This window comes from Pseudophryne corroboree, chromosome 1 (assembly GCF_028390025.1).
Source record: "Pseudophryne corroboree isolate aPseCor3 chromosome 1, aPseCor3.hap2, whole genome shotgun sequence".
In the NCBI taxonomy this organism is placed as follows: Eukaryota; Metazoa; Chordata; class Amphibia; order Anura; family Myobatrachidae; genus Pseudophryne; species Pseudophryne corroboree.
The window spans coordinates 999,477,609-999,493,821 of NC_086444.1; the positions used below are offsets into that span (position 1 = coordinate 999,477,609).

At 45.0% G+C, this 16,213-nt stretch overlaps 1 protein-coding gene across 3 annotated transcripts in view; it reads right to left on the minus strand.

Moving 5' to 3' along the window:
• The window catches only part of NEK1 (NIMA related kinase 1), a 344,019-nt gene that overhangs the window by 187,737 nt on the left and 140,069 nt on the right, over positions 1-16,213 (minus strand). For 2 of the 3 annotated variants that reach the window (XM_063920623.1, XM_063920622.1), the window contains 2 exons: positions 10,208-10,291; positions 5,829-5,912 (listed from right to left, as the gene is read on the minus strand). In XM_063920623.1, the coding sequence (XP_063776693.1) occupies positions 5,829-5,912; positions 10,208-10,291 (168 nt within the window). The remainder of the gene's footprint in view (positions 1-5,828; positions 5,913-10,207; positions 10,292-16,213) is intronic. The other variant, XM_063920624.1, reaches the window with a different exon arrangement.

Below are 16,213 nucleotides of genomic sequence, written 5' to 3' on the forward strand. Positions count from 1 at the left end.
TGTCGTTGTCCTCTTCGCGGCCTGCACCCTCTTTCTTCCGGTGGAGGTTGAATTCTTCGCTCCTCCTGAAGAGGGAATTTGTGGAACAGACGAGGAAGACACTAGACAAATTTTTCGAACTCAACGTCACCCCTGAGATCTCTCCTGCTTTGGTATGGGAAGCTCATAAAGCTTCTATCCGAGGCCAGTTTATCTCTTTGGCAAAGGCGCAGAAACTCAAAGATTCCCAAGCGATTGAGAATCTTGAGCATCAGATCGAAGCTCTCACCCGTAAGCATCAACTGAATCCTAAACGGTCAATCTATAGCAAACTCTTAACCCTTAAAGGACAATTACATCAGATTCTCTCTGCTAAAGCCGCCAAGACGATGAGATGGCTGCAGCACAAATTGTATGCTAGGGGTGATAAGGCGGACTCTCTCCTGGCCGCCCGTTTACGCTCTCAGAAACAAAGGAGCAGAATACTTTGTCTTAATAATGCTCAGAACAGGCCGATCTATGACCCCCAAAAAATAGCAAATAGTTTCCGGAAATTCTACCAGTCCATAATTTACCCACCCCTGTCGATACTGCGGATCTGCAAAGCCGCACAGATGCATTTCTTTCTAGCTCCTCTCTGCCAAAACTGTCAGTCACACACCTTAACTCTCTTAATGCGGACATAACTGCCGAAGAGATTGACTTGGAAATTAAATCGCTCAAAAACTCTTCTGCCCCAGGCCCAGATGGGCTCCCCGCCTTATACTACAAGAAACTCAGACAGTCCCTTACTCCCTTCCTGAGAGACTTCTTCAATAATATACTGGCCGGATCCTCGTTCGATAATGCCACTACTGCTGCAGAAATAGTAGTTATTCCAAAACCCGATCGAGACCCTACTAGTTGCAGCAATTATAGGCCCATTTCGCTGTTAAATTCGGATCTGAAAATGTTTGCCAAAATCTTAGCCAACCGCCTCGCTGGAGTGATATCCCATCTGGTTCATCCTGATCAGGTGGGGTTCATGCCGGGTAGGCAGGCCTATGACAATATTGGAAGGGCAATAGACACTATTCAATTTATTAATACCTCAAAAAAACCGTCGCTGGTCATGGGCTTAGACGCAGAAAAGACCTTTGACCGCGTCTCCTGGCTATATATGCATAGGACACTAGCCCACTTCGGCTTTAGGGATAAGTTCTTATCGGGCATAAATGCACTGTACAACTCCCCCACGGCCCGTGTCCTAGTTAATGGTTGTGCGTCGCAACCTTTTACAGTACATAATGGCACCAGGCAGGGATGCCCCTTGTCCCCCCTTATTTTCGCCCTCATGATTGAGACCCTGGCCTCCAAAATACGTAACTGCCCTGATGTGTCAGGCATCACTATTGGCTCTGATGACCATAAAATTTCCCTATATGCGGACGATGTCCTCCTCACTGTCTCTAACCCGCTTATCTCCCTCCCTAATTTATTCCGAATCCTACAAAGTTTTAGCGACATTTCCAACTTCAAAATTAATGATTCAAAGTCGGAAGTCTTAGACTTCTTCCTCCCCAACCCGCTCAGACAGTCCCTGGCTTCGAACTTCTCCTTCAAGTGGAAACATTTACATATGAAATACCTCGGAATTTACCTGACCACTGACCAAAAACTACTCAACTTTTTTCTTCCAACCTCCCTAGGCTTCTCAACTCAATATCAGCAGATCTCACAAGGTGGTCTAGTCAGCTTATCTCTTTGACTGGCAGAGCGAACGCTCTAAAAATGAATGTTCTGCCCCGCCTACTTTATCTCTTTCAGGCCCTTCCAATTGCAATACCCTCATGTATTCACTACGTTGCAGAAAAAGGTATCCTTGTTCCTATGGGCCAGTAAAAGACCTAGAGTCCGTCTTAAGACTCTGTTTAACGGGGCTAAGGAAGGAGGTTTGGGGGTCCCCAATCTGAAACTCTACTATTACGCTGCGCAGCTATCACAGGCCACTCAGTGGCATACTGGGGACTTCTCTAGACGTTGGGTACAGATCGAATCTGCACTTATGCAGCTGACTTCGGTCGCTACCCTGCTCTGGATTCCCCGAACTCAACGACCTTCCACGTTGTCCCTTTTTCCGCCTATTGCTTTGACCCTCACCATATGGGATAGGCTCTGCAAGACTTATTCGTTGATCTCCTCCCCCCCGTCACTCTGCCCATTATGGGATAACCCCGCATTCCCCGAGGGCTGTGGCCGCAATAGTTTCAGTAACTGGAAGTCTCACAACTTGCTGTTTCTTAATGATTTAGCTCCCTTGCGAGGCTTCCCAGATTTTACCGCCTTGCACGATAGATTCCAATTGTCGCAACAGTGTTTTTCCAATACTTGCAGTTGCGCAGCTTTCACTCGGCCTGGTCTCGAAGAGTTGGAGTTTGGTCGGGGTCCCCACTGGAGCGGCTCCGCCTTCGGCGGCCGCCGACTAAGGGCCTAATTTCCACATTATATCGGATGATGCTTTCTCATAACCAACCTCCTTTGGCTAAACATGAGGTAGCGTGGGAATCAGACTTCTGTGAGCAGCTGGGTCCTGACACGTGGACCCAAATTAGACGAGATATAGTTACCTCCGCAATGGCAATCAAACATAGAGAAAACGCTTATAAAATTTATACGAGATGGTACTTGGTCCCTTCTCGTCTAAAGCGTATATTTCCAGACTCTTCGGGCCTCTGTTGGAGGGGTTGTGGAATGGAAGGCACCCTGCTCCATATATTTTGGGAATGCCCAAAAATCTCCTCGTTATGGCTCGCGGTTAAAAGGCTGATCTTTTATGTCACTAATGCTAGGGTCCCATTCTCTCCCTCCTATTTCCTTCTTCCGCGGGAGATCCGAGGCATGGAGAGAGCGGAACAGACTAATCTGGCACATCACAAATGCAGTGAAGAGCAGGATTGCCTTTCAGTGGAAATCCGATACTATTCTATCTATGGCCGCCATTACAATAGCCATTTGGAATACTTATCAGATGGAATTCCTGGCCAGTGTGGTGGAGAGTAGATCTTCCACCTTCTCTTAAACGTGGGCTCCTTGGTTACGTTTCCATGATGCCCTTCCCCCCCTTTGCCTGCAGTCTGTAGTGATTGATGATCAAGTAGGCTCTTCTTTATTACTCTTCATTTGGGTGTATAGTAGACAGAGGTGATGTCTCATGTAGTGGAAATCGTCCTGACAGTGTTCTTATGTCTATTGTTCTGAAGTCACTAATATGCATATTCCAGCTTCCTTGGCTTTACAATGGAGTGTTGTGGCTCCCCCTCCTTCCCCCACCCCCTCCCCCCCATCTCTTTTTGCCCCCCACAGTTTTTCTTTTGTTTTTTTTTCTATTTCTTTCCTTTTCTCTTTGTATTTGTGCTGTTATTGCTCATTATGCATACTTACTGAAATGTCTTTGCTGTATTATAAAGTTAAAATCTTTCAATAAACTGTTCTTAAAAAAAAAAAAAAAAAGAATGGGAGAGTGTCTCGGTGTACTCCCGGCGGGGCTAGGCGAACGGATCGCCTAGTCATGACGGGAGAGCACGTATGCGATGGAGCTGCACTAGATGAGTGCGGCTCCATCTGTACTCCTTATATGAGCATTCATTCCCCAATTTCCTGCCACTGATCTGATCTATCCTCATGGAATAGCAAATCACACCTACCAGCATCTCAAGTTCCCCCTCAGACCCCATGGAGGTGCAAGGAAAAACTTGCAATGTTGGAACTACCATAACTGGCTGATATGTAAGCAGCTGGACACTGCAGCGATGCCTGGCGGCACATTGCTCACAATTTAAACCCCCCGTTATGGCCCAAAAAATACATGGAAGGATAAAGGTCTTTCATTATGTCACCAAAAACTCAGATTTCAAGATGTAAAGCTTTTGAGGAAAAAAATAAATGAAGAAAGAAAACTAGACTAATCTGGTAAAGCAGAAGTATTGGTAATATATGAGCATCGGAGAGAAAACTTTGTCCAAACCACTGTGAGTTAAGGGAACAGATAATGATACCCCTTTTCCACTTAAAGCACGGGTCGCAGCCGTGACGCCTGACACGGCTGCGACCCGTGCTACAGCCCCTAATGACAGCGCTCACCAACCTGGCATATTGCCGGGTTGGTGACGCATTAGTGACGCGGCAGGGGCGGTGCTGGGAGATCACATGGTCTCCCAGCGCCGCCCTCCCTATACACAGTGAACGGGAGCCGTGTCGCCTCGACACGGCACCCGTTCACACTAGACAGCTAGCCGGGTTGAACACGTGTTCAACCCGGCTAGCTACCTGGGTAGGATTCCCGGATCACTTGATCCGGGAATTTGCCGGGGGAACTGTTTCCACTAGGGAAAAACACGGGTAAATGTGCGCCCCCGCGCATTTACCCGTGTTTTAAGGAGCTAGTGGAAAAGGGGTATAAATGTGGAATGAGACAGGACCAATGTCATGAATTGAAAACCTTGCAGAAGGAGATAAGACCCGATATTACCAGATATTGGTTTTCTGACACAGAGAACTGTCTGAAATACTTCTTCAGACAGACCCTTGTGCTGGACACACCTGGCTTCAGCAACCAGGCCATAAATCCAGCAACTAAACTCCGTGACGGCATATTGCAAAGCTTTGTCTTCCTGGGAAGAAGAACCAGAGAAGGGAACACCCAAAACGCACTCAATACAATAACTTAGACTAAGGGGGAAATTTAAAGGACAAGAAATAGAACGTTTTTCCCGATGTTTCTCCAGTATTTTTTTCAGGCAATCCAATTTGGCCACCTGAAAAATAAGAAAAAAAATACCTTTTCTACCAAAAACACACAGGTTCAGTGAAACCTGTGTGTTTTGGGGGAAACAGCCTTGTTTTCAGGAATTAGTTTCCCTTGCCTGAGGCAAAAACTGCACTGGGCTAGTGTAATCAGGATCAATAATTCAGATTCTTAACCATTCAATGAGAGAGCCATTTAAGTCCAAGTGGAGGAAACCTTTATGCCAACCAACAAATCTAGGTATAACAAATACTCTCCTGAGTTTACACCAGACATTCCCAACCTCGGTCCTCACGGCACACTAATGGTCCATTTTTTTGTGATAGCCATGCTTGAGCACAGGTACCTTAATTAGTACCTCAGTTATTTTGGATTTCACTATCTGTGCTGAAGCTTGGATATCACTAATACCTGGACTGTTAAGGTGCGTACACACCAGGCGATATTTTAAATGTAGTGTGTATGCTATGAACGATGAATGATGTGCTCTCCCATGGGTCGTTAACAAGATTTTCTGTCGTCTGTGCATGCAGCTCAATTTTGGCTATGTTGTTATCGATAAGGTGCATATTGTTCAGCGTGTACACTACGAACAATGGACGAACGAACACCATGAAATTCCTACCCAGTAGCTGGTAAATCCTAGTATCAGATGACTCCTGTATATCGTTGGTCATTTGTAAAAATCGCTCAGTGTGTGTTTGTCCAGGACTCCGGGAAGTTAAAGGGAAATCATTCAACGATATTGCTCATGTAGTGTATTGTCTAGTAGTCTGTAGGACCGATGTTGGGAATGCCCGGTTTAAAACATTTCTGATTTGAAAAATACAAATGTCCTCCTCAATACATATGCCGAATAGATGAATAAGGCTGAACTTTACCCATGATACTTAACTAAGTTGAATATAAGATAGGCCTACTGAGTGCCGGTCAATTAAAGATACTTCATGGCCACATATTAAAGACACAATATGGATGTTAACTATTGGTACCAATACATCTGTAAGAAAGTTTATTGTGCGGCCGACATACCCTTAACATAACAATCGTTTTATATTGTCCTTACCTTTTCCCCACGAAGCTTGGCTTTGATTTGCTGCCGTTCATTAAAATTCTGGAGCCTGATTTGCCTGAGCCTTGCCAAATACTCCTACACCACAAAAAAGACATGTATGTTTGCATCATATGCTGTAATTAGACACGTATGGAACAGTTAGCCCACTCAGAGCTGAAGAGCCCAATGCTGCTAGGCGAAGGGTTAGAAGATAGATCTGTTAGAGCGGTTTAGGGCTCTTGTAAAGATCACTGTAAAGACATTATTCTACAGCTGGCATGGTCTTACAGCTAAGGATCGTCATTTCCCCTCTATAAAAATGTCCATGTTAGGACGGCCTTACATCACTTACAAAAAGGACTAGAGGAATTATTTTAATAATTAATTTTACAATAATGGAAAGAGGGGGTTGGGGGAAGACACTGATATGGCTGCCAAAGAAAATAACTAAAAAAACTAAAATAAAAGGAATAACGCACTATTATACCAGAATAAATCTAGTTGAACATATGCTACACAATCGCTGCGTAGGTCGCACTGCAGTGTTCTGCTTACACAATATCATTACTGTTCAGCTATACTGCCTATTACATCATTTCTCCCTTGTAATAAATAATACAGTAATAAATTTCCTTTCAGCAACACAATATTTGTATCTGTTTTTAGACACACAATCATCTTTTAAATATTCTATCAAGCAGCAGAAGTCTAAAAATGACAAACAAAATGAAGTCCTTAATGTAAAAGGTTTGAATTTGCATGGCATGCATACAGTGATAGGGACATTAATTGATTAGCAACAGCTGATGTACAGGAATACAATAAAAAACATGTTTCCTTTGTAACCCAACAGGAATTTAGAAACATTGTGCATGCAGTAAGTCTAATACATGTTATGTGATTTAGCCAAGTGACCGCCTCTTATGTGACTATCAGTTGTGTTAACCCATTCAACAGGTTCATTAGCGTTGGTCATCTTTGGAATCATGGACTTAGAAGGGAACGAGCAGTAACCTGAAGCCTCCACTTAGGTGTTGATGCCCATAGGACAGGCATGTCCAAAGTCCGGCCCGGGGGCCAATTGTGGCCCGTGCTCACATTTTTACCGGCCCGCAGCCTCTGTGAAAGCTATATTAGGGGCGTGGCCTGGCGTCTGAAGGCTAGAGAGTTGTGTCTCGGCTGAGCTCCTACAAGGGCTACCCATAAACAGCTGAAGCAGACATCTTCTCCCCGCTAAGCCCACTTTTCTGCTCACCCGATATTGAGGAGACCGGAGGGGGCTGAGCAGCGGAGCCGAGGAGTGTATAAACTCGCTCCTGCGGGCTGCGGCCTTTCCCTCCACCTTAGGCCGGGATCCGCAGCACAGCGCGCCCCATCCGCGGGCATGCTGGACAACACGGAGAGACCCAGCGTGACGTGAAGCGGCCAGCGGTGTCCTCCCCTAGACATCCCCACTCTGCTGGATCCCTGCTTCTGCTGTGGATTGGCGGCCGAATGGCCGGCTAGTTTACTGTGCTCCCCTGGGACGGCACACATGTGGCGATGGCCATCCTGAAATGGTCTGTGATACTAATTTTATGATCTCCCCCATCTAAACAATTATATATATATATATATCTCAAGGTGCACTATTACTGGGACCCCCTCTTCTATATCTGGATAGGTGTGTGCTATATCTGGATCCTTTATAACTGAACAGTGCCAGCCCTTATTTACATGTTATAAAGATACGCTGTGCAACTTTTCCAAGGAAATCTGTCACAAATGCAGCCCAATACCACACCTTTCCCATCGCTGCAGGAAATAATGACCAGTTTTCCAGAGAACAATATCTGCGCAAATGAGGAGGTATGCAGCAGACATCTAATCTTTGGCTGAGGAGTTTCAACAGCGCTTTCAGGATTTTGCAGCTATTAAAAAGGTGATCACACTTTTTTCCTCTCCTTTCTCTGTGGTTCCTGATAACGCTCCAGACCACCAGAAGCTGGAGCTCATTGAGCTGCGGTGTGATGCAGAGTTTCGCAGTTGGTACCAACAGCTCCCTCTTGTCAACTTTTACCACCAGCTGGATAAAGGCAGGTTCCAAGAGACTTGAACATTTGCTAAGAAAATGCTGAGCTTGTCTGGCTCAACATACTTGTGTGAGAAGACATTCTCAGTTATGAACCATAACAAAAACCGTGTAGACTAAGTAACTCTCACCTGCAAGACATCTTGCGCATCAAAACCACTGTCTTTGAGCCAGACCTGACCTATTTACTGCAGTCAAGATCTCAGTATCACACTTCACATTAGAGCAGGTAAGAAAAGTTACTTCTTTAGTCTTCTGAAGTGATTAATGGTTCAAAGAATGTCAGGCTGAATGGTCTGCCCCCACAAATTTTCACCTCACCAAATCTGGCCCCCTTTGCAAAAAGTTTGGACACCCCTGGTCTAGAGCATGATCCACAGATACTCGTGTGATCACCTTTTTAATAGCTGCAAAATCCTGAAAGCGCTGTTGAAACTCCTCAGCCAAAGATTAGATGTCTGCTGCATACCTCCTCATTTGCGCAGATATTGTTCTCTGGAAAACTGGTCATTATTTCCTGCAGCGATGGGAAAGGTGTGGTATTGGGCTGCATTTGTGACAGATTTCCTTGGAAAAGTTGCACAGCGTATCTTTATAACATGTAAATAAGGGCTGGCACTGTTCAGTTATAAAGGATCCAGATATAGCACACACCTATCCAGATATAGAAGAGGGGGTCCCAGTAATAGTGCACCTTGAGATATATATATATATATATATATATATATATATATATATATATAATTGTTTAGATGGGGGAGATCATAAAATTAGTATCACAGACCATTTCAGGATGGCCATCACCACATGTGTGCCGTCCCAGGGGAGCACAGTAAACTAGCCGCCAATCCATAGCAGAAGCAGGGGTCCAGCAGAGTGGGGATGTCTAGCGGAGGACACCGCTGGCCGCTTCATGTCACGCTGTGTCTCTCCGTGTTGTCCAGCATGCCCGCGGATGGGGCGCGCTGTGCTGCGGATCCCGGCCTAAGGTGGAGGGAAAGGCCGCAGCCCGCAGGAGCGAGTTTATACACTCCTCGGCTCCGCTGCTCAGTCCCCTCCGGTCTCCTCAATATCGGGTGAGCAGAAAAGTGGGCTTAGCGGGGAGAAGATGTCTGCTTTAGCTGTTTATGGGTAGCCCTTGTAGGAGCTCGGCCGAGACACAACTCTCTAGCCTTCAGACGCCAGGCCACGCCCCTAATATAGCTTTCACAGAGGCTGCGGGCCGGTAAAAATTTGAGCACGGGCCACAATTGGCCCCCAGGCCGGACTTTGGACATGCCTGCTCTAGACATACATGTTGCAGTTATGCAACATCTCTAAGCATATCTTGAGCAGCAACACAGTATTATTATCTAATAGGTCATTAAATGTGGAAACTTAATAAGCACCATAAGCACCTACTGTTTGTAGTAGCATACTAGAGAAAGTGAAAGTTAAAAGCAGACAGTAGTCTTTCAATGAGACAAACCATTTTACCATTTATTATTACAATGTACAGTAGCAGAAACAAATTTGCAGTGCATTATGTTTAGTACAGATGCATGTATCATTCACAAGCAAAGGGTTAAACATGTCCAGCTATCAGTCAGTTGCAGGATTAGGATAGTTTGCATGGCTGAAGGCATAGGGGCTGATTCAGACCTGATTGCTGGGCTGCAAAGTTTGCTGTCCTGCGTTCGGATAGTCGCCGCCTCCAGGAGGGGAGTGTAAATTCGCCATGCAAGTGTGAGATCCCATGTGTACGCCGAGCTGCAAAAATCCAGTGTGTGCAGTCTGTGCGCAGCCCAGGACTTACTCCTACAGTGCGATGAGAACAGGCTGATCGGGGCCGGAGCAGACGTCTCACACCCTCCCTGAAAACGATTGGGCACGCCTGCGTTTTTCCGGCCACTCCCTGTAAACGGTCAGTTGCCACCAAGAAACTGACTCTTCCTATCAATCACCTTGCAAAAGCCCATACGATCGAATTTTTCGCACCATCCCCTCACTGACTGGCGATGCCCGTTGTCGTTGTCCGACGCGCATGTGCATTCCGGTGCATGCGGTTAGGACCTGATCGCCCGCTGTGCGAAAACGCACAGCAGTGATCAGGTCTGAATCACCCCATAGAGCAGTTTCCAAGGACAGAATACAGCACATGTGTAGGCTTTTAATTGTGTTAGTATGTTCATAGCTAGGAAGTACTGCAGGCCCTCAAGCTGTAGGTTAAAGCTTTCATTTAGGTGTTATAAGCAATACACAGGAAACATGCACAAAGGGGATATGATCATGGCAAGTGGTACACAGGTGTTGCAGAGGCATAGGCATGCGGGAAGCCTACCTGTTTTTCTTTGTGTTGGGCCTTCCCTCCTCCTGTAGAGATTGGCCTGCTTCCATAGGTAGCTGCCAGGCTGTACAGAGCGTCCTGTTCACCATTTAATGTATGAAGTGTAAGAATGGCTGGGGCTACATCACATGGTGTTTACAAAAACAAGTGTCTCTTAGCAGAACTGGCTTGCTCTGTCTGCTGCAGAGGTATTGCTTTATTAATTCTGCATGCACAGACTATAGTGCTGGCATGGTTTGGATGGCAAGGAAATAAGGTAGGCTAACTAGAACGGTGTATTTGTAACTCTAGCATAGGTAAGGGCAGACAATTAATGGAAAACACTAAAACAATGGTAGAATGGCTGCCACACACAAAAACAAACAGCAGAAACATTCAGGACTGTGAACGAGTGCTTTTCTTTATAGAGGAATGTTAGTGGCCATGGTCCGGTAAGCAGCAGAGGCTCCGTTCACTCACACATCCATTATCAAATGAAAAACCCAATCATTGTTATACCGATAAAAATGATAGGGATTCCACAGAAATCCCATCATGCTGGCTGGAAAATTAAAACTGAAACAACAACATGCGATTGATCAAATAATAAATAAAAATCAGGAGGCTTCAGGGAAATCGCACACATTGGGCCTACAGATTGCAGTCAAATGTTTTGCTCAGATCACGTTTTACTTAGTTATTTAATAAGTATATTATTTACCACTATTAGGGGAGTGATTCGTATCTAATTAGGAAGATGACACAAGAGTATGGGCCAAATGCATTAAGCCTTAAAAAGTGAAGATGTGGAGCTGATGCATGGCAGTTAGGAAGCCGATTGGCTGGTCATTTATCACTCTTTATTCGTCTCCACTTTATCACTTTTTAAAGCTTAATACATTTGGGCCTATGCGTCATACAGGACTGACAACCAAGCCTCTATTACCCGCTATACCCCCCTCAGGTGCCTTGTACCTTCCAGCCTACAATGTCATAGCCATCACCAGCTTCACTGTTTCCTTATCTCAATATCAAATCTGCAGTGTAGTTAGTAGGAGAATGTGACCGCAAGCTTGAGAGCATAGAATGTTACAGTACAGCTTAGACTGCCACACGTAAGATCATACTGTAAGCACAAAGAGTTATGTGACAAAAGTCACTGGCTTATAGAGATTTTCATAGGAAAGAACCTGACACTAGATGAAAAGATCAGAGACCATGGCAGATACAAACTCATGGCTACTGGTACACTAGGATGACATACTACATTATTATGTCTGAATTTCAGTTTAAATTTGGTCACACAATTTCAATTATAAATGAGTTTACTATTCATAATCTGGCACAACGAATAGCCAATTACCTACTATCATGCCTATATGTGATAATTCCAGAGCTACATACACACACATACATACATACATACATACATACATACATACATACATACATACATACGTTTGAGCAGTGGGGGTACGGCGCCACAGGTGGATGTGAGCAGATAGAATAATATAGTGAAATACTTTAATAAAAGACACTCCTTTATAGATATAAGGTGTCAGCTAGCCCCTAAATATTAGGCAGGGATAAGCTGCCTTTGGAGTTTAAAATTTGGAAAGGGGGGGATAGGGGTATCTGCGACTAGCAGTGTCTAATATATTAATAAAAAATGAAGAATATTATGATACGGTTTATATAAAAATAACACAATATTTATTTATACAATTTAAGACATGATGTTGGATAAAAAGTATATGGAGAGTAAAAGCCTAAAAAAAATTTTTTATAAAAATTACAAGGTACAAAAAAGAAAAAAATGACTGAAATGACTGAATGGCTATGTGCAATTTAGCTAGAACCCAGGATAAAAAAATTCATTAATCTAAAACCTATAATATAAAACTGATATATATATTTTAGAGATAAGAGAGTAGTGCTTATCTTTAGAGATGGAGTCAGTAGAGGTACACCCAACGCGTTTCATCCTTAAGACTCCTTGATGAAGTTTTAGATTAATGAATTTTTTTATCCTGGGTTCTAGCTAAATTGCACATAGCCATTCAGTCATTTTTTTCTTTTTTGTACCTTGTAATTTTTATAAAAAATTTTTTTTAGGCTTTTACTCTCCATATACTTTTTATCCAACATCATGTCTTAAATTGTATAAATAAATATTGTGTTATTTTTATATAAACCGTATCATAATATTCTTCATTTTTTATTAATATATTAGACACTGCTAGTCGCAGATACCCCTATCCCCCCCTTTCCAAAAAATGTTATTTATATATATATATATATATATATATATATATATATATATATATATATATATTAGGATTTTAATACCTACAGGTAAATCCTTTTCTCCTAGTCCGTAGAGGATGCTGGGGACTCCAAAAGGACCATGGGGTATAGACGGATCCGCAGGAGCTTGGGCACACTATAAAGACTTAAACTGGGTGTGAACTGGCTCCTCCCTCTATGCCCCTCCTCCAGACCCCAGTTAGAAAACTGTGCCCAGGAGAGACTGACATTTCGAGGAAAGAATTTTTTTAAATTAACACAGTGAGTGTTATACCAGCACACACCACGAACCTGCCGCAAAGCATGGCATTCAACAGAATACCAGCTCACGGTATGAAAACCATACAGCCATATGCTGAGAGAATAGGTAACACAACCTGTGTGTCACGACAACCAATAATAATACACTGCACGCCCTGGCATGCACAACGCCAGCAACAGCCGACAGAAAATAAGAATTTACTTACCGATAATTCTATTTCTCGGAGTCCGTAGTGGATGCTGGGGTTCCTGAAAGGACCATGGGGAATAGCAGCTCCGCAGGAGACAGGGCACAAAAAGTAAAGCTTTTCCAGATCAGGTGGTGTACACTGGCTCCTCCCCCTATGACCCTCCTCCAGACTCCAGTTAGGTACTGTGCCCGGACGAGCGTACACAGTAAGGGAGGATTTTGAATCCCGGGTAAGACTCATACCAGCCACACCAATCACACCGTACAACTTGTGATCTAAACCCAGTTAACAGTATGATAACAGAGGAGCCTCTGAAAGATGGCTCCCTAAACAATAACCCGAATTAGTTAACAATAACTATGTACAAGTATTGCAGATAATCCGCACTTGGGATGGGCGCCCAGCATCCACTACGGACTCCGAGAAATAGAATTATCGGTAAGTAAATTCTTATTTTCTCTATCGTCCTAGTGGATGCTGGGGTTCCTGAAAGGACCATGGGGATTATACCAAAGCTCCCAAACGGGCGGGAGAGTGCGGATGACTCTGCAGCACCGAATGAGAGAACTCCAGGTCCTCTTTTGCCAGGGTATCAAATTTGTAGAATTTTACAAACGTGTTCTCCCCTGACCACGTAGCTGCTCGGCAGAGTTGTAATGTCGAGACCCCTCGGGCAGCCGCCCAAGATGAGCCCACCTTCCTTGTGGAATGGGCCTTAACAGATTTAGGCTGTGGCAGGCCTGCCACAGAATGTGCAAGTTGAATTGTGTTACAAATCCAACGAGCAATCGACTGCTTAGAAGCAGGCGCACCCAACTTGTTGGGTGCATACAGTATAAACAGCGAGTCAGATTTTCTGACTCCAGCCGTCCTTGAAATGTATATTTTTAAAGCTCTGACAACGTCCAACAACTTGGAGTCCTCCAAGTCGCTTGTAGCCGCAGGCACTACAATAGGCTGGTTCAGGTGAAACGCTGATACCACCTTAGGGAGAAAATGCGGACGCGTCCGCAGCTCTGCCCTATCCGAATGGAAAATTAAATAAGGGCTTTTATAAGATAAAGCCGCCAGTTCAGATACTCTCCTGGCGGAAGCCAGGGCCAGTAACATAGTCACTTTCCATGTGAGATATTTCAAATCCACATTTTTTAGTGGTTCAAACCAATGGGATTTGAGGAAATCTAAAACTACATTTAGATCCCACGGTGCCACCGGAGGCACCACAGGAGGCTGTATATGCAGTACTCCTTTGACAAAAGTCTGGACCTCAGGGACTGAGGCCAATTCTTTTTGGAAGAATATTGACAGGGCCGAAATTTGAACCTTAATAGATCCCAATTTGAGACCCATAGACAATCCTGATTGCAGGAAATGTAGGAAACGACCCAGTTGAAATTCCTCCGTCGGAGCACTCCGATCCTCGCACCACGCAACATATTTCCGCCAAATGCGGTGATAATGCTTCGCGGTGACTTCCTTTCTTGCCTTAATCAAGGTAGGAATGACTTCTTCTGGAATGCCTTTTCCTTTTAGGATCTGGCGTTCAACCGCCATGCCATCAAACGCAGCCGCGGTAAGTCTTGAAAGAGGCAGGGACCCTGTTGAAGCAGGTCCCTTCTCAGAGGTAGAGGCCACGGATCGTCCGTGACCATCTCTTGAAGTTCCGGGTACCAAGACCTTCTTGGCCAATCCGGAGCCACTAGTATCGTTCTTACTCCGCTTTGCCGTATGATTCTCAATACCTTTGGTATGAGAGGCAGAGGAGGAAACACATACACCGACTGGTACACCCAAGGTGTTACCAGCGCGTCCACAGCTATTGCCTGCGGATCTCTTGACCTGGCGCAATACCTGTCCAGTTTTTTGTTGAGGCGAGACGCCATCATGTCCACCATTGGTCTTTCCCAACGGTTTATTAGCATGTGGAAAACTTCTGGATGAAGTCCCCACTCTCCCGGGTGAAGATCGTGTCTGCTGAGGAAGTCTGCTTCCCAGTTGTCCACGCCCGGGATGAACACTGCTGACAGTGCTATCACGTGATTCTCCGCCCAGCGAAGGATCCTGGCAGCTTCTGCCATTGCACTCCTGCTTCTTGTGCCGCCCTGTCTGTTTACATGGGCGACTGCCGTGATGTTGTCCGACTGGATCAACACCGGTCTTCCTTGAAGCAGAGGTTCCGCCTGGCTTAGAGCATTGTAGATTGCTCTTAGTTCCAGAATGTTTATGTGAAGAGACTTTTCCAGGCTCGACCACACTCCCTGGAAGTTTCTTCCTTGTGTGACTGCTCCCCAGCCTCTCAGGCTGGCGTCCGTGGTCACCAGAATCCAATCCTGTATGCCGAATCTGCGGCCCTCCAATAGATGAGCCCTCTGCAACCACCACAGAAGAGATACCCTTGTCCTTGGAGACAGGGTTATCCGCAGGTGCATCTGAAGATGCGACCCTGACCATTTGTCCAACAGATCCCTTTGGAAAATTCTTGCATGGAATCTGCCGAATGGAATTGCTTCGTAAGAAGCCACCATTTTTCCCAGGACTCTTGTGCATTGATGCACAGACACCTTTCCTGGTTTTAGGAGGTTCCTGACCAGGTCGGATAACTCCTTGGCTTTTTCCTCGGGAAGAAAAACCTTTTTCTGAACCGTGTCCAGAATCATCCCTAGGAACAGCAGACGAGTTGTCGGCATTAATTGGGATTTTGGAATATTCAGAATCCATCCGTGCTGCTTTAGCACCTCTTGAGATAGTGCTAATCCCATCTCTAGCTGTTCTCTGGACCTTGCCCTTATTAGGAGATCGTCCAAGTATGGGATAATTAATACGCCTTTTCTTCGAAGAAGAATCATCATCTCGGCCATTACCTTTGTAAAGACCCGAGGTGCCGTGGACAAACCAAACGGCAGCGTCTGAAACTGATAGTGACAGTTTTGTACAACGAACCTGAGGTACCCCTGGTGTGAGGGGTAAATTGGAACGTGGAGATACGCATCCTTGATGTCCAAGGATACCATAAAGTCCCCTTCTTCCAGGTTCGCCATCACTGCTCTGAGTGACTCCATCTTGAACTTGAACTTCTTTATGTACAGGTTCAAGGACTTCAGATTTAGAATAGGCCTTACCGAGCCATCCGGCTTCGGTACCACAAAAAGAGTGGAATAATACCCCTTCCCTTGTTGTAGAAGAGGTACCTTGACTATCACCTGCTGAGAGTACAGCTTGTGAATGGCTTCCAAAACCGTCTCCCTTTCGGAGGGGGACGTTG